At 36.9% G+C, this 19,508-nt stretch overlaps 1 protein-coding gene across 1 annotated transcript in view; it reads right to left on the reverse strand.

Moving 5' to 3' along the window:
• The window catches only part of LOC140160850 (uncharacterized), a 33,181-nt gene extending 24,524 nt beyond the window's left edge, over positions 1-8,657 (reverse strand). Inside the window, exons 1-4 of the mRNA XM_072184173.1 lie at positions 8,629-8,657; positions 3,625-3,814; positions 2,906-3,074; positions 952-1,051 (exon numbers count right to left, since the gene is read on the reverse strand). Of these exons, the coding sequence (XP_072040274.1) occupies positions 952-1,051; positions 2,906-3,074; positions 3,625-3,757 (402 nt within the window). The 5' untranslated portion in view covers positions 3,758-3,814; positions 8,629-8,657. The remainder of the gene's footprint in view (positions 1-951; positions 1,052-2,905; positions 3,075-3,624; positions 3,815-8,628) is intronic.
• Positions 8,658-19,508: the final 10,851 nt, after the last annotated feature.

Raw genomic sequence — 19,508 nt, forward strand, 5'->3', positions numbered from 1 at the left:
GGATATAATATAAAGGATGTATACATTTTGCTTGGGATATAAATGGTGAGTACAATTGAGATGGTAAACTTAGAACTGATTTGACACATAATGGCAAAACAGGTACCTGAATCACAAAAATGATTGAAACGGAAGCTTTTGAAAAAGTGTGTGATTTGGCAGAATGGTGGCAAGAAATGTTACTATTTTTCATCACTGCTGTAGTTTGGACATACAAACTTTGTAGGCCTACCTATGGCTTAAGTAGGATTCAGTGATATATTGCAGCTAGTTTAAAATAAAAAATATGGGTCAAGAAAGAAAATAGAAGAACTTTAATGAATAAGCTTATGGCCAAAGGTGGAGCACTGAAAATTTACGTTTTCTAGAACTTGTAAATTATATTTCGGAGGTTCATATACCAAAGTTTGATAGCAAGAATGTAATTGTGGAATGTTTGACATATGCCTACAATTTGGTAGAGAAATCGGTGTGAAGTATGGTATGATATCAACGGGCCAAAAATAAAATAGCGAGTGGTGATAACGGGGACCCAAATCATAGGCTTCCAGTGAAAATATGATTAAGGCTATAAAAATAACAATGGGAAAATAATAATATATAAGCATTTACCTTTAAGATGAGGTACAACTTTTATTTTTCCGATGATTATTTCTGGGCCAAATTTGATACTTAATGTGGCAAATTCATCCCATTTTTTTTGCTCAAAACCTCAAAAGAGGCAGTAACCTTAAGGGTCAACAACAATTTCCGGGCAAAAACATATTTTGGTCAGTACATTCACAAATTTGGGGCGTCGCCACAACCCCTAGCTACGCCACTGGATATAAAGATTTATCACAGACCACAGTACTTGTAATAAATCCAACACATAAATCTGTCAATTCATGACAGACGCCTCCAAGTGTTGAGGACAGTGGTTTAATAGTATTAGTTTTCCATGACACTTACAATACCACCTGTAGCAATAGCCATATCATGGAGCTGGTTCTTTCTGTTGTCACCAAATCCTGGGGCTTTGACTGCAGCAATCTGAAGACCAACCTTTAACCTGAAATGAAATGAATTCAAATCGCAATAAATACACTGATGACAAAAATTAAGTTTTTTAGCGGGTTCGCCATCGGACAAGTTTGGAAAATGTTATGAACTCCCGTCGTAAAAGCCTATTCCACAATTAAATACACTGATAGTTGTTTTTCCTTCCCTTTTACTGTCTTTCATGATTCTGAAAAGATTTCACCAATAGCTATCTATACACCAGTTCTAAACTGTCATTGACTGCATAACATAAACAAATCTTTTTTTCTTCTTTTTTTTTCCAACATTTCTTGATAAGTGCTCATTCAACCTGACCTGATTACAGAGCCTTTTAACATGTTATCTGAAGTTCATTTATAATTTTGCATTGCGCATGATTCCATAGTTACAATATATACTATAAATAGAAGTTGTGTCAAAAAATTGCAAAAAAGGGCCAGGGGATGTTCAGAGCAAACAATGACAATTGAACTTTGAAGTCTCTATAAAGTAACTTCAAGGTGAGGTGGACAAAAGGTCTCCCTGCTAGGGTTGTAAAGGGGTGGAATGTTTCCGGGAATTTTGGAAAGTTTCCGGGAATTTTGAAGGGCCCGGGAATATTGGGAATTTTCAATTATTGGCTTTTATTATGTTTTTTAACTTGTATTTTAATATTTAATCATTCAGAAAGCAAATTGAAATCAAATTTAATCTTTTCACAACATATATATGACGTTTACAATCAGATAAGTGCTACCAATGAAGAATAGGTCTTTTACCACAGATTTTCAGTATTTAAAAAATGACAAAGATTTATTCATGTGGGATTTTCCAAGTCCAGCATCTTGCATATTTTCATCCTAAGATGTTGCATATTTTGGGAATTCCCAATTACCATTATAGTTCATTGCTATTTCTTAACCAAAAATGTATGCAGTTGGGATTTTCAATAGCTTTGAGTCACTGGAGTCACCGAGACAACATTCCTATTTATTTTGCCTTTAGAATATGGGAGTCATTTTGATTGACGATGTAACTTGCCATGTCATATAATAGACTTCCATAATCAAACCTCTTCAAATTGCTATGAAAATGGAAAATGTTCTTATCATTTTCAGAAATCATTTGTTAAATACTTTAACAGCACAAGTGATACTATAATGAATATGAATGCTGTAAAATTTATGTTTTGGCATCGAAACATAATTGGTGAAATCTTATGAAAAAATAATTGGGTGATTATTTGTACTTTGATTTTCAAAAGTCCAACCAAACGCAGAAAACAATGGGTGTATGTAGGCCTACATCATGGTACATTCGTGTATTTTGGTACTGAACAGACGATGTTAACTCCCGAGCATTAACTCACTGCGATAATTCCCGGGAATTTTACAACCCTACTCCCTGCTCACCTTCCAGTCCATAAATCTTGGAAACAAACAATGGCAGGTGATGATGTCTCTGGACTGAAATGCTCATAGATTAAATAACACATAGATTGGAATATTCCATGCGCGTGTTCTCTAAGCCTACTTGAATTCAGCTGACGCAGGTACAGCGTTCATGTACCTGGTGACACTGCTCATCTTATGCGCTAAGTTTCTTTTGTATAATTTGCGCAATTTTTGAGTTCACTCACGCATACCTTACATTTACAATGCAATTCTTGCCTGTAGCGTACTGATTTGCTATTCAGTGCAACATGGGTTAATAGTGAAAAAAGAAAACCTCAATTAACAAAGCTCATCCAGATCTTGCAACTGAGGTATTTCTTGTCACTATCGACCCATATTACATTGAATATGAAATCAGCAAAGGGAAGAAATCAGTGTGAGAAGTTTAAGATAATTCTGATTCAAGACTATCCCAAGTTTACAATTCTTACCTATTTACAACCAGGGTAGTGAGAGCTTCACCATCAATGTCTTCAGCGATGATAATAAGTGGTCTACGTTGTGCATTAGCCAGTTCCAAAGCAGGTACAATGGACTGAATACTGGAAATCTTCTTCTCACTTAGCAACAACAATGCATCTTCATATTGGACCTTTTGACCTGCATACACACAAATTTATTAAGATGCTTTTTTGAAGGAAACTGCATTTTACTAAAATAGTATTATTAGTTCAGAGATGCCTGTGCAATTAATTAGTTACTGCTGTTCTTTCAAGATCTCAGTGTTCAAATTAGTTGATCTGATATTCTGTAAGTTTCAATTACAATTTGCACTAGAGTGGAATGCAGGGTCTTAGCTAGGCACCCATCCACCCATCAAATGGGATGGGACATTTACTCTTGGGATGGGCAAAATTAATGCCTGTGACAGATACTAAATTAGAATTACAGCTGTAGGGAGTACACTGAACCATGGAAATAGACCAGGGTCATGAAATAAAAGAAAAGCCTTAGAAGCACATATTTGAACTCTATGAGCCCCTGTAGTCTGCAAAAGTCTGGCAAATATTTGTAGGGTCAAATTTGGACGGGCAAGTTTTTTCATTTAGACGGTCAATCCTCAATTCCTTGCGAACACACTGGTGGAATGTCAACACAATCAGTGTGACCCTACTTTACATTTGAGAAGACACCCTTTTTTTGTACTAACCTTTTACGGTATTAATGAAATATGGTGAGATGTATCCACGGTCAAACTTCATTCCTTCAATAATTTCAACTTCATCATTTAGGGTTTTACCATCTTTTACTGTGATCACTCCAGAGCGTCCAACTTTCTTCATTGCCTGTGAGATGAGATCTCCAATGGTTTGATCACCATTAGCTGAAATGGTGGCAACCTGAATGTAAAAAACAGAAACAATTTGCAAATATTGTAAGAAAAATCAGTTGTGAGAAAATCAAAAATGAGAAAAACAAACAAGCTGTAACTTAAAGTCCCATTCAGTGATGCCAGCACAAGTGTATAAAAATAAAATTGTTTATAAATTTCTTAAAAGTGAAGGATAAGTCAGTCAAATTGTCCTTTGATATTTTTGAAATGAAGTATTTGGCAAAAATGAAGAAAACAGCAGTAGTGTTGCCAAAGTTGAAGCCCCATTCAAATACATGTAGCTATACTGTCAATGTAAAATGCCTTATTTTGTCTTCAGAATACAAAGCTTTCAGCTTAACCACTAGCAGGGTATGTTTGCACATCTATGACAATGACAAAGTTACCAAAATCTGAATTTTGATGATTTTACGATCGTCCGGATGAGCAAATAACTGAATGGGCCTTTAAACTGTAAATTGAGCAACTGATTTAAATATACGAGTGCGCTATCGGATATCACATTACCGGTGCAGCCAGTCAATGTGCGAGTTGGTCAAGCTTTCATCATACATGGCTCTTGACTTCATCAGGACTAATGTAAATTAAGGGATCTGGAATGAGCGTTTTGAGCGTTTCGACAGTATTTTTTGTGGGACATGAGAGCACATCAAACATATCGAATTGCATTCTGAATACGAAGAATGTCTTTCTGATATCAAATAATTTTCGTTTTTTGAAATTCACGATATAATTCAAATTTTATGACAAATTATTAAAATTTGATATTTTTCACATTTTTGATATATAACAGTCCTCGAAGTAAATTTTATAAATCTAATGATATATTCTTAAAGTGTATGTACCTGGGAGGAAAAGCCGACGATCAATTAAAAATTTTGACCTTTCATATTGAAGATATGGATTTTTCCCCAAAAGACCTAATTTTTTTGGTGTTTGGGAAAAAAATCCATATCTTCAATACGAAAGGTCAAAATTTTCAATTGATCGTCGGCTTTTCATCCCACCTACATACACTTTAAGTACATATTATCAGATTTATAAAGTTTACTTCGAGTACTGTTAAATATCAAAAATATCAATTTTTAATCATTTGCCATAAAATGTGTATTACATTGGGAATTTCAAAAATCTAAATTATTTGATATCAGAAGGACATTCTTCGTATTCAGAATGCAATTCGATATGTCTGATGTGCTCTAATGTCCCACAATAAATACTGTCCAAAGGTTCATACCCCACCCCTTAAGCGTTTACACATCAGTCTTAGTCCTGGCCCTGTCCTACAGACCCGTATACATTTTTCAAAGAGGAAAGTTTGAAAGTTGATTCGAGTAGGGTATGCATAGGTCTTCCAAATTCTACTAGGTGGAAAATTCCAAACCCGGGCAAACTCTGTATATGGCCATTTTTCAAAATGGCCGCCAAAATGTACTTATGACCCAGGTAAAATGACAATAACTCTGAAACTACTTGACCTAGAGGGGTGATTGACGTGTCTATCCCCACTAAATCAAGGCTGTCTGATTGAATGAAGGGGGTTTCATGGATGTCTGAGGTCCAGGACACCTGGAATCCAAGATGGCTGCCCGTAGCAACCATAATCATCATATTAGCCACATGATATGACAATAATTCGGAATCTGCCTGACCTACAAGGGTCATTGAGGTGTCTATCCCCACTAAATGAAGGCTGGCTAGGTGAATGAAGGGGGTTTCATGGATGTCTGAGGTTCAGGACACCTGAAATCCAAGATGGCCGCCCATAGCAACCATAAATCATCATATTAGCCAGGTGAAATGACAATAATTTAGAATCTGCTTGACCTACAAAGGTCATTGAGGTGTCTATCCCCACTAAATCAAGGCTGGCTGAGTGAATGAAGGGGTTTCATGGATGTCTGAGGTCTATGACACCTGAAATCCAAGATGGTCGCCCGCAGCAACCATAATCATCATATTAGCCAGATGAAATAACAATAATTCGGAATCTGCTTGACATACAAGGGTCATTGAGGTCTCTATCCCTACTAAATTAAGACTGTTGAATGAAGAGGGTGTCGTGGTTGTCTGATGTCTAGGACACCCACAATCTAAGATGGCTGCCCATAGTAACCATATAATAATTTATGATTTTAAACTTTTGATCTCAACACAAGATTAGACATACCTCAAATTTTCGGTCATAACTTCGACCTTCATCGGGAGACTGGCAACCCAAGTTTGGGATCAATGACTTTTTGGACACTTGACCCCAACACTTGGTCGTAGACTCTTGGTAGCTGGTATCGGCCCCCGTCACGGTTAAGTGAAGGTTGGTTGACTCTTATGTAGATGGCCTCCTTGACACCCCTTTCGAAATACTTAGGTTCCCGGTCGAGGATCTTAACTTGCTCCAAGTCAACTTGGTGCGCCGGGGCGATTTTTTTTCCACGACAAGGATGCGTAATAGGACACTCATACACAGTTATATATTATACGCTCTACATAGTTGAGTGGCCACTACTGTACGCATAGTATTTGTACAAGAGACTCACCATGCTCACAGTCACAGCGATACCAGTGGAGACTATTCCACGCGCTACCACGTATCAACACCACTGTGACTACAGTATGTATCACACATGCTGCTATTTGTTTTACGTACTCACACACAGGCCGAAGCATTTGTGTTGTGTATGTACTTTGAAAATTAAATGCGGTTTTATTCAGATCTTAAAATGTTTCTGTTAAATATTTCAGAATATACAAGGTCTATACAATCTTGTTAAGTGTTACACATTTAATGTCATGGTATTCTTCCAGTTTATGCTTTCAGTGAGATACGTAGACCTACTATTTACATGTAGCTATAGGACTTGTGTACCTTGTTGTTGTGATTGTTGGGGTGTACCTACATGTTTGGTAATGTCAATAAATAAACTCAACTCAACAGGTTGAAGACCCAGTTGAAGAAAGAAGGGAAATAACGAAGCTAAAATGACTCAAAGCTCTCTCTTTCTTCAAATATGGATAGATGTAAATATAATTGAGTTTATACATGCATGGTCACAAAGTTCTATGGTTCCAGTATCATTATCAAGGTTGCTGTTTTGATCGCAGTATACATGGTATACACAAGTCTGCACTGCAGCACGCATAGATGAAGTTGGGATGATTTTTCTTGCAACTTTTCCCAAAAATATTAAAAATACTTCCAGATTTTAGTTTACCTTTTGATTTCACATTATATAGGATCAATGTTAGCTCTCTTTAGCAATGCAAACGTGATCTCAATATGTTAAATATTAATGTGTTAAATTCTAAATCGCATAAAGAGTGTTGTGACTATTTATATAAATAAATAGACATTCTTACACATGCGGTCAGCGTGTGTTCCCCTTCACTTGCATGCTATTACCACTGGTACTACATGGTATCGCTGCGAGCATGGTGAGTCTCTTGTACAAATAATATGCGTACAGTGGTGGTCACTCAACTATGTAGAGCGTATGATATATAACTGTGTATGAGAGTCCTATTACGCATCCTTGTCGTGGAGAAAAAAAATCGCGCCCCGGGGATTCGATGTGGATGTGTTTGGAGACTTCTGACGAGCTGGAACTTGGACGACGGTGCTCAAGGAATCTGGCTTTCAAGGATCTTCTGTTTCGCCAATATATGATTCCGAGCACTGACCTTTAAGTGATAAAATACACTGGTCCCGCTATGTCCTCTTTCTCAGTCTTGTCTTTTGGTGACACAAGTAACTGTCTAAGGGTTTGAGTTGGTTTGAAACAAACCCTGACACCGTAGTTACTGAAAGTTCTTCTGAGGGCCTCAGACGTTCCCTTAATATAAGGTAGCACTATTTGCCCTTTAGTCTCTACATTTGCATTGTCCTTGTTATCGTCAGATCTCGCTTTCCTGGGCTTGTTTGCACGATCAAAAGCCCATTTGGGATAGTTACACTTTTCCAATGCTTTATTGACGTGTAATTTCTCCACTGTTGAACTGGATGATTTGATTCGAAATTGAGATATTGATCTATGTGCGTTGGTTTGCGATAGATCTTGATCCTCAGGCTACCATCCACTTGGATAACCGTGTGTGTATCCAGGAACGCGAGCGCTCTATCCTCTTCTCCTTCTGTGGTGAACTTTATGTCCGGGTCAATGGAATTCAGATAATTAGTGAACTCCTCCGCGTACTGTTTCTAGCTTCGTGTGCGTGTCATCCACGTAACGATACCACCACAACGGGGGGGGGAGGCGCTGATTTTATGGCCTCCTGCTCTAAATGTTCCATGTACAGATTGCAAACAATCGGAGAAACGGGTGAACCCATTGCGGCTCCATGCATTTGCTGGTAGAAAGTTCCATTGTATACAAAAAATAAGTACATTTGATACACACTTCAAGAAGGTTGGAAATTTGAATCGCAGACAATCAGGTTCTCTCGCTGAGTGTGTCGTCAAGTTCCAATCGAGCTAAGATAATCTTTAGCGCTTTGTCAACTGGCACTGCAGTAAAGAGAGCTGTGACATCGTATGATCTTAGTTCCTCATCCTCTTCAAAGCTCTCCCAAACTTGAGTTGCCAGTCTCCCGATGAAGGTCGAAGTTACGACCAAAAATTTGAGGTATGTCTAATCTTGTGTTGAGATCAAAAGTTTAAAATCATAAATTATGATGTCTACTAACACAGATGAACTTTCATGCTAGTAACCATATAATATTGACATAACCAGGAGAAATGACAATATCTCGTATCTGAAAGTTTCTTTGTAAGCAATTGTCACGAGTAAATTATCAAGAATTAATGTTTCTTTTTATAACTCTTACTTGTGCAATTTCTTCTGGTGTTGTGACTGGTTTTGTTCATTAAATTCAACAGGTGGAGACGGTCCAAAGCAAAACATAATTTGATCGATTCTAAAATGTAAGGAGGTACTACACCCCTTGATAAATTTGTGACCATTTTTGCATTTTTCTCAAAAAACAGTACGTTAACACACTGGTAACAAAAGTTATACCGGTAATGCATATTATAGGGGCACGGAATTCAGTTACTTTACTGGATTTTCAGTGACTCAAGACAAGCGGTACGTTATTCATGATAAGAAAAAAGGTTGAGGTACCGCTAGAATGTGCCTCATAAAACATAATGAAATTTCAGTGAAGTAATTGGATTCCTTGCCCTTTATATACATAACAATGTTACCAGTGTGAGTTATTTTTTGAGAAAAATGCAAAAGTAGTCACAAAATTTATCAGGGGATGTAGTACCACCTTAACATCACTCAAAAGCACACATACATGTGACTTACCTTTGGTCCCAGTGTCACTGCAACAGAATCAGCCAATAGATCTACACCCTGTAACATCAGTGCCCTTGCCTCTGCACCAAATTTGATGTCCTTGGCATAGCCTCTGGTGACAATGGGGGATATTGCACGTGATGCGTTTGGGGCCATTGCCCGCGACACAAGTGGTCGGATTACACTAGATATGCGATACATAATGAATTACTTCTGGAAAATTAAAAATACCACATACAAGACATTAAAAAGATGCATAAATCAGAGCACTTACGCTTTTATGATTATCATGTTTTTCCATGTTAACATCGATTACCGGTAGCTGTGATTATGACTATAATAGTTTGATCTATAATAATATCTGATAATAATTGGCGGGAATTGTAAAACTTTTACCAGTACACCGAAAAGTAGACCCATGTGGATCCACTTTTGAGGCGCCTCTTCCTCCCCTTTCGATTTTTAGGGGATACAATGACAATGCCCCTGCCGGCAAATACGACGGCGATTTAGTACACTGATCATGCATGCGATTCAGGTTTCTGCAAAAGCGATTCAGTATAAATGTAGGTATGCCAGGTGAATTCAAATTTGCCATCAAACTGCATCATTTTATATACGGTTATCAAATTAAAGCCCTTCAGTAAAGAAAGCCAACACTTTATTTATTTATTTATTTATTCTTTCTTTATTGAGGGTAATACTGCTTCAGTGACAAACACTGCTTTTCAAGCAGGCCCTCATTGTATACATGTTATAGCAACAAATTATATTACGATACACAATATTTACAAAAATAGCATACAGTATTAACAATGTATTTACAATACACCAGGCACAAAAAGAAACTCGTCAGTTATATTCATCCTTGCTGTTCAATAACTTGATAATTTTGGATTATTCTGAAATATACATTTTGTTAATTGGACTTTTTTCTCATTTGATACCCTGTTCGTGAACATTGAGCAAGAATTGACGAAGATATGCGCCTCCAAACTCTCAAACCCCAAAATGAAAAGTTGCAATTTTAACGATTCAATTGTGCCTGTTACACTGTGTGCTTTATTGATTGGCTTGTGGTGCTTGTGCGCAATACAACGATGCGTTCCCATTGAAAATCGTTGAAAATGCAACTTTTGATTTTTGGGTTTGAGGCTTTGGAGGCGCATATCTTGGTCAATTCTTGTTCGTTTTTCACGAACAGTGTGTCAAATGAGAAAGCAAAGTCCAATTAACAAAATGTATATTTCAGAATAATCCAAAATTATCAAGTTATTGAACAGCAAGGATGAATATAACTGACGAGGTGTATACTAGTATTACAAATAAGTATAATGGTATCATCAACTACAAGATAATTATAAAAACCATGATTCAAAATACAGAAATACAATAATTATATTTATACAAAAAATCAAGCAAGCAAATGAACAAAATGTAGATAAAGACAGGCCTAAATTTCTTTAATTTTTGACTGAAATTGGCCTAAAGTCATAGTTTCCATCTGAGCTCTTACTGTCGGTGGCAAAGAATTCCATGCATAGGCTGCCCTGACGTGAAAAGTACGTTGACCAGAATTTGATTTAAATTTTGGTACAATCAATGTATTAGAAGTATGATTTCTAGTTATATGATTATGGTTATCATGAACAAAATCAAATTGAGAAGATAAGTATGATGGATATTCATTCTTTAAACATTTGAAAACAGTCATTAATAGAGTATTATGCCATCTTTGATCAAGTTTAACCCACTGCAATGTATTCATTAAATACTGAAAACCTTTTTGGCATAGCACTTTCCGTAGCAAAGTTACATCTAGTCAAAGATTGACTTTCATCAAAAAGATTCTGCTAGTAAAATTCCCCAAAACAGCATTACGGGGGTGTTTCTAGATCTTAGTATCATGACGATAGCAGCTTTTTTTTAATGGAACTGCTATCAAAATCCCTCTAAAACAGTAGCGTAGCCAGCGGGGGGCAGAGTGCCCCCCCTGACAAAAAAATGAAAGAAAAAGTGCCCCTCTGACAAAAAAATGAAAGAGAAAATCAGGAGGGCAAAGGAAAAGAAAAGGGCAAGGAGCCCTTTTCTAGCAAAAAATTCAGGGCCAAAATAGTGTAAAATACAAACATTTTCTGCGCTATGCGCGCACATTGTAACAATAAAGCCCTTTTTTAGCCGGATAATGGGCGAAAATAGTGTAAAATACTATGTTTTTTTCGCGCTACGCGCGCACATCATCCCAATAAGGCCCTTTTCGGGAAGCTCAAAGACATACAGTCTCTATGTATTGTATGATGCAACTGCAATTTTTTTCGTCTGTGCCCCCAACATTTTATTTTGCCCCCCCCCCTGACCAAGAAAGCTGGCTACGCCCCTGCTCTGAAATTCCATGTGCGAGTCTCTCATCACCAAAAAAATCATATATTTGGGTCAAGTCACTCAAGTGAAGTATAGACAACATATTTATGAAGGTTTCCTTGAGCAAGCGGTTCTTTTAAATTTCAATGTAAATTTGAATTGCCGGTTTAGGCCATTTTGGCTGACTAGCAAATACGTTAACTGAGGTTTCCCTGTCATACCTAATAAATGCATCTTTAGAAATGACCGGCGATTGTGTGTTCTCAAGTGGGTTTTATCAACAACAACACCAACACCAACAACAACAAACAGGTATTTAGGACGCTATTCACATTAGGTACCATAGCGTTTACAACAAATAAATGAATTACAAAGTTCTTTTCTATTTTAATAAAATAGAAAAGTCTTAATAAGATTTCCCTTGAAAATAAATTTCTGTAGATCCAACAGTCAACATGACGATGCGTGAGATTTTACTCATTTTCCAGCTTTTTGCGTGAGATTTACTACCTAGGCGTGAGATTATACTACCTTGGCGTGAGACCGTGAGAAATTGACCCAATGCGTGAGACTCACGGCCAATGCGTGAGAGTTGACAGCCCTGCTTTCATCAGGACATTCCTCGTTTAAAAAAATGCAATTTGATATGTCATATATGCTTTCAGGTCCCACACAAAATACGTGAAAACGTCGCTATCTGAGCCCTTAATACGCTATTCCAGAAAATGGATGCACACTCACTATATAGAGAAGTTTGGATTTCCAGACTTTTTGTCTAGTCATGATTGTTGGAAATCCAAACTTTTAATGTGTTCAAAGGCAAAAAAATCCAGCAAAAAATAGCTCAAAATCAGAATCCTGAACTTGAGATGTTTATTTTGGACAATTCCGTGATTCGTCCAAATTAATTGCATTTCCAAGTTTTTTCCCAGTAATATTGGCAACTGGAAAGCAGACTTTGAAATCCAGACATTTCTGTTATTTAAAAGTTACTCCTCTATCGGGGGTGTGCATTTATTGTCTGGAATAGCCCAATCAACTCTGTCTATAATTTATAAACGCTGATCATGCAATGAACAAATTCGGGGAATCCCCCAATCGTCGCCATCGCTGACATGCAATCAACGTACGGCATGTAAGAAAGCAGACTATCCTCCATTAATCAACACTGACTATAACTGTGGGGAACCCCCAAATCGTCGCAATCGTTGATCATGCAATGAGCAAATTAGGGGAAGCCCCAAATCGTCGCAATCGCTAATCATGCAAAGAACAAGTAGTAGGGTGATAGAGCAATTCCGTGACCGTGGCGAGCGAAGGGTCGTTTCTCAGTGGATTTGTCATCTATGAAGGTTTATTAAAAATTGTGAGCAAAAGTGTGGGCGGAATCCGTGAGAGCCCAAAATCCAAAATTATTTTTTCAATGGTTTGGTCTACGATGCTGTTCAGTATATGTTTTCTGGGTCTTTTTTGATCGAGGCATTCATATTTGATGTTGATTTGATGATTTGACCTACTTTTGACCTTCAAATCCAAGATGGCCGCCGATTTTCAGCTCAGAAAGGTCAAATTATCAAATTGGTCGTATAGCCTTCATAATAGGCCCTAATTAAAGCTCTCATCATGCCGAGTTGAGTGATTAATACTAACACTGCAAGTAATAATGATTTGACATACTGTTGACCTTCAAATCAGGGCTACAAAGAACCACTAACCGCGAAATATGAATATCAAACTAGTTTTCTCTTCAGAACTTCAAAAAACCAATCACCGCGAAATATGGATATCCAACTAGTTTGCCCCACAGGGCTACAAAGAAACACTAACCACGCAATATGGATATCCAACTCAAAAAAAGTATCAATATCTTCCAAAAAACGTTTCAAAACGTAAAAAAGGGGCCAAAGTTTACAAAATCTTTCCTGTGTGGCTTTTCACCCTTTTTTAAACTTGGTCCCATTTATGAAATTTCTAAAGACCCATACAAAGTCATATATACTTGTTGGTTTTCTTAGTTCTCAGTGTTTATTTCGTAGCCTGAATTAATGTTCGTGCGTGATTGAAGTTTTTCCGTATAGACGTTATAATGTATTTTGATTTAAGAAAAAGTAGCAAATACTCACATTCTTAAATTCTTCATGGTCATGTTGGATTCTGCGCCTTATGTACAGATGTAGGGCATATATGCAGCAGGTTAACAGAGAGTCGATTTGCTAAGTATAATACTCCACTAACTACTCTTTATGAACACGCAATATAATAAAATATAATCCTTCTATAATGTTTTTGATAATACATAGCCTACGTCATATTGCACCGCTTTCGAACAGTCTTAAACCTTTAAGTGCAAATTATTGCATGTAAAAATTATGACCCGTTCTTCATGTTATTACGACTAAATGGGACCAAGTTTAAAAAAGGTGAAAAGTCACACAGGAAAGATTTTTAAACTTTGGCCCCTTTTTTACGTTTTGAAACGTTTTTGGTAGATATTTTGTGCAATCAATATTATTACAAAATGTATCATGGCGCCCTTGTGATATGTATGCAATTAGTCCTATAGTGCATGTAATATTCTTGCGACGTTGGAGTACTTTGTGTAGAATGTTGTAAATATAATCATAGTGTTACTGTATCTATAAAATGTTGATATATTAGTTTTTACTGGTATAGATGATATTTTAACTTACCGGTGCCGTTGTCATTATCACAGACGTTGTGGACGATTTAGTATCCTCTACTTTTAAAGCTAGGCTTATTTTTACCATAACTTACTTCCGTCTGCATATTAAAGTGAAGCAATAAATATGTATACAATTACACGGCAGCGTAAATTCCCACAATCATGCAATATTGATATAAGGTGTCCCAGAATGATTTATACCGTGTTTGAAAAAAAAAAATTTAGTCAAAAGTGTGTCCAATTTTAATAAGTGTAATACAATGACAGACATGTCTCCTACTTATTCTGTGACTTTGGCTTATTATATTCAGCGAAACGAAACGAAACGAAACGAAACGAAACGAAACGAAACGAAACGAAATGAAGTTCTCACGGCTATTGGACATTATGCAGATTGTCACAGCTCATCTTGTGATACCAGTTGTTCCTCACGGGTGCAATGAGTCCGCATTGTTGATTAAGAAACACATTTCTCACGGCTATTTCTGAATGAATTATGAATTGATTTTGATTGCAAATTATGCAGATAGTCACAGCGGATGTTTTGATACTCATTTCAAAGTTGTCATTCATTCCTAGCAGGTGCAGTGAGCCCGTTTCGTTGATTATCACTTTTGGCCAAAAGTGATAATCAACGAAACGAAGTTCTCACGGCTACTTCTGAATGAATTATGAATTGATTTTGATTGCAAATTATGCAGATAGTCACAGCGGATGTTTTGATACCCATTTCAAAGTTGTCATTCATTCCTAGCAGGTGCAGTGAGTTTGTTTCGTTGATTATCACTTTTTTGCCAAAAGTGATAATCAACGAAACGAAGTTCTCACTACTTCTGAATGAATTATGAATTGATTTTGATTGCAAATTATGCAGATAGTCACAGCGGATGTTTTGATACCCATTTCAAAGTTGTCATTCATTCCTAGCAGGTGCAGTGAGCCCGTTTCGTTGATTATCACTTTTGCCAAAAGTGATAATCAACGAAACGAAGTTTTCATGGCTTTTTTAAGCCAATTATGGAATCTATTTAGAGTGGAAATTATGCAGATTGCCACAGCGCATCTTTTGATACCAATTTCAAGGTTGTCACTCACTCCCATCAGGTGCAATGAGCCCGGAATGTTGATTTAGAAAAACAGTTCTCACGGCTATTTATGAATGAATTATGAATTTATTTCGATTGCAAATTATGCAGATAGTCACAGCGGATGTTTTGATACTCATTTCAAAGTTGTCATTCATTCCTAGCAGGTGCAGTGAGCCCGTTTCGTTGATGATCACTTTTTGCCAAAAGTGATAATCAACGAAACGAAGTTCTCACGGCTACTTCTGAATGAATTATGAAATCATTTTGATTGCAAATTATGCAGATAGACACAGCGGATGTTTTGATACCCATTTCAAAGTTGTCATTCATTCCTAGCAGGTGCAGTGAGTTTGTTTCGTTGATTATCACTTTTTCCAAAAGTGATAATCAACGAAACGAAGTTCTCACGGCTACTTCTGAATGAATTATGAATTGATTTTGATTGCAAATTATGCAGATAGTCACAGCGGATGTTTTGATACCCATTTCAAAGTTGTCATTCATTCCTAGCAGGTGCAGTGAGTTTGTTTCGTTGATTATCACTTTTTGCCAAAAGTGATAATCAACGAAACGAAGTTCTCACGGCTACTTCTGAATGAATTATGAATTGATTTTGATTGCAAATTATGCAGATAGTCACAGCGGATGTTTTGATACCCATTTCAAAGTTGTCATTCATTCCTAGCAGGTGCAGTGAGCCCGTTTTGTTGATTATCACTTTTTGCCAAAAGTGATAATCAACGAAACGAAGTTCTCACGGCTACTTCTGAATGAATTATGAATTGATTTTGATTGCAAATTATGCAGATAGTCACAGCGGATGTTTTGATACCCATTTCAAAGTTGTCATTCATTCCTAGCAGGTGCAGTGAGTTGTTTCGTTGATTATCACTTTTGCCAAAAGTGATAATCAACGAAACGAAGTTCTCACGGCTACTTCTGAATGAATTATGAATTGATTTTGATTGCAAATTATGCAGATAGTCACAGCGGATGTTTTGATACCCATTTCAAAGTTGTCATTCATTCCTAGCAGGTGCAGTGAGTTTGTTTCGTTGATTATCACTTTTGCCAAAAGTGATAATCAACGAAACGAATTCTCATGGCTTTTTAAGCCAATTATGGAATCTATTTAGAGTGGAAATTATGCAGATTGCCACAGCGCATCTTTTGATACCAATTTCAAGGTTGTCACTCACTCCCATCAGGTGCAATGAGGCCGGAATGTTGATTTAGAAAAACAGTTCTCACGGCTATTTATGAATGAATTATGAATTTATTTCGATTGCAAATTATGCAGATAGTCACAGCGGATGTTTTGATACTCATTTCAAAGTTGTCATTCATTCCTAGCAGGTGCAGTGAGCCCGTTTCGTTGATTATCACTTTTTGCCAAAAGTGATAATCAACGAAACGAAGTTCTCACGGCTACTTCTGAATGAATTATGAATTGATTTTGATTGCAAATTATGCAGATAGTCACAGCGGATGTTTTGATACCCATTTCAAAGTTGTCATTCATTCCTAGCAGGTGCAGTGAGTTTGTTTCGTTGATTATCACTTTTTGCCAAAAGTGATAATCAACGAAACGAAGTTCTCACGGCTACTTCTGAATGAATTATGAATTGATTTTGATTGCAAATTATGCAGATAGTCACAGCGGATGTTTTGATACCCATTTCAAAGTTGTCATTCATTCCTAGCAGGTGCAGTGAGCCCGTTTTGTTGATTATCACTTTTGCCAAAAGTGATAATCAACGAAACGAAGTTTTCACGGCTACTTCTGAATGAATTATGAATTGATTTTGATTGCAAATTATGCAGATAGTCACAGCGGATGTTTTGATACCCATTTCAAAGTTGTCATTCATTCCTAGCAGGTGCAGTGAGTTTGTTTCGTTGATTATCACTTTTTGCCAAAAGTGATAATCAACGAAACGAAGTTCTCATGGCTTTTTTAAGCCAATTATGGAATCTATTTAGAGTGGAAATTATGCATATTGCCACAGCGCATCTTTTGATACCAATTTCAAGGTTGTCACTCACTCCCATCAGGTGCAATGAGCCCGGAATGTTGATTTAGAAAAACAGTTCTCACGGCTATTTATGAATGAATTATGAATTTATTTCGATTGCAAATTATGCAGATAGTCACAGCGGATGTTTTGATACTCATTTCAAAGTTGTCATTCATTCCTAGCAGGTGCAGTGAGCCCGTTTCGTTGATTATCACTTTTTGCCAAAAGTGATAATCAACGAAACGAAGTTCTCACGGCTACTTCTGAATGAATTATGAATTGATTTTGAATGCAAATTTTGCAAATAGTCACAGCGGATGTTTTGATACCCATTTCAAAGTTGTCATTCATTCCTAGCAGGTGCAGTGAGCCCGTTTCGTTGATTATCACTTTTTGCCAAAAGTGATAATCAACGAAACGAAGTTCTCACAGCTACTTCTGAATGAATTATGAATTTATTTTGATTGCAAAGTCTGCCGATAGTCACAGCGGATGTTTTGATACCCATTTCTTTTTTGTCATTTCGGCCCTAGCAGGGGCCGTGAGAGCCCGTTTCGTTGATTATCACTTTTTGCCAAAAGTGATAATCAACGAAACGAAGTTCTCACGGCTACTTCTGAATGAATTATGAATTGATTTTGATTGCAAATTATGCAGATAGTCACAGCGGATGTTTTGATACCCATTTCAAAGTTGTCATTCATTCCTAGCAGGTGCAGTGAGTTGTTTCGTTGATTATCACTTTTTGCCAAAAGTGATAATCAACGAAACGAAGTTCTCACGGCTACTTCTGAATGAATTATGAATTGATTTTGATTGCAAATTATGCAGATAGTCACAGCGGATGTTTTGATACCCATTTCAAAGTTGTCATTCATTCCTAGCAGGTGCAGTGAGTTTGTTTTGTTGATTATCACTTTTTGCCAAAAGTGATAATCAACGAAACGAAGTTCTCACGGCTACTTCTGAATGAATTATGAATTGATTTTGATTGCAAATTATGCAGATAGTCACAGCGGATGTTTTGATACCCATTTCAAAGTTGTCATTCATTCCTAGCAGGTGCAGTGAGCCCGTTTCGTTGATTATCACTTTTTGCCAAAAGTGATAATCAACGAAACGAAGTTCTCACGGCTACTTCTGAATGAATTATGAATTGATTTTGATTGCAAATTATGCAGATAGTCACAGCGGATGTTTTGATACCCATTTCAAAGTTGTCATTCATTCCTAGCAGGTGCAGTGAGCCCGTTTCGTTGATTATCACTTTTGCCAAAAGTGATAATCAACGAAACGAAGTTCTCATGGCTTTTTAAGCAAATTATGGAATCTCTTTAGAGTGGAAATTATGCACATTGCCACAGCGCATCTTTTGATACGAATTTCAAGGTTGTCACTCACTCCCATCAGGTGCAATGAGCCCGGAATGTTGATTTAGAAAACAGTTCTCACGGCTATTTATGAATGAATTATGAATTTATTTCGATTGCAAATTATGCAGATAGTCACAGCGGATGTTTTGATACTCATTTCAAAGTTGTCATTCATTCCTAACAGGTGCAGTGAGCCCGTTTCGTTGATTATCACTTTTTGCCAAAAGTGATAATCAACGAAACAAGTTCTCACGGCTACTTCTGAATGAATTATGAATTGAATTTGATTGCAAATTATGCAGATAGTCACAGCGGATGTTTTGATACCCATTTCAAATTTGTCATTCATTCCTAGCAGGTGCAGTGAGCCCGTTTCGTTGATTATCACTTTTTGCCAAAAGTGATAATCAACGAAACGAAGTTCTCACGGCTACTTCTGAATGAATTATGAATTGATTTTGATTGCAAATTATGCAGATAGTCACAGCGGATGTTTTGATACCCATTTCAAAGTTGTCATTCATTCCTAGCAGGTGCAGTGAGTTTGTTTCGTTGATTATCACTTTTTGCCAAAAGTGATAATCAACGAAACGAAGTTTTCACGGCTACTTCTGAATGAATTATGAATTGATTTTGATTGCAAATTATGCAGATAGTCACAGCGGATGTTTTGATACCCATTTCAAAGTTGTCATTCATTCCTAGCAGGTGCAGTGAGCCCGTTTCGTTGATTATCACTTTTTGCCAAAAGTGATAATCAACGAAACGAAGTTCTCATGGCTTTTTTAAGCCAATTATGGAATCTATTTAGAGTGGAAATTATGCAGATTGCCACAGCGCATCTTTTGATACCAATTTCAAGGTTGTCACTCACTCCCATC

This window comes from Amphiura filiformis, chromosome 9, assembly GCF_039555335.1.
Source record: "Amphiura filiformis chromosome 9, Afil_fr2py, whole genome shotgun sequence".
Taxonomy (NCBI): Eukaryota; Metazoa; Echinodermata; class Ophiuroidea; order Amphilepidida; family Amphiuridae; genus Amphiura; species Amphiura filiformis.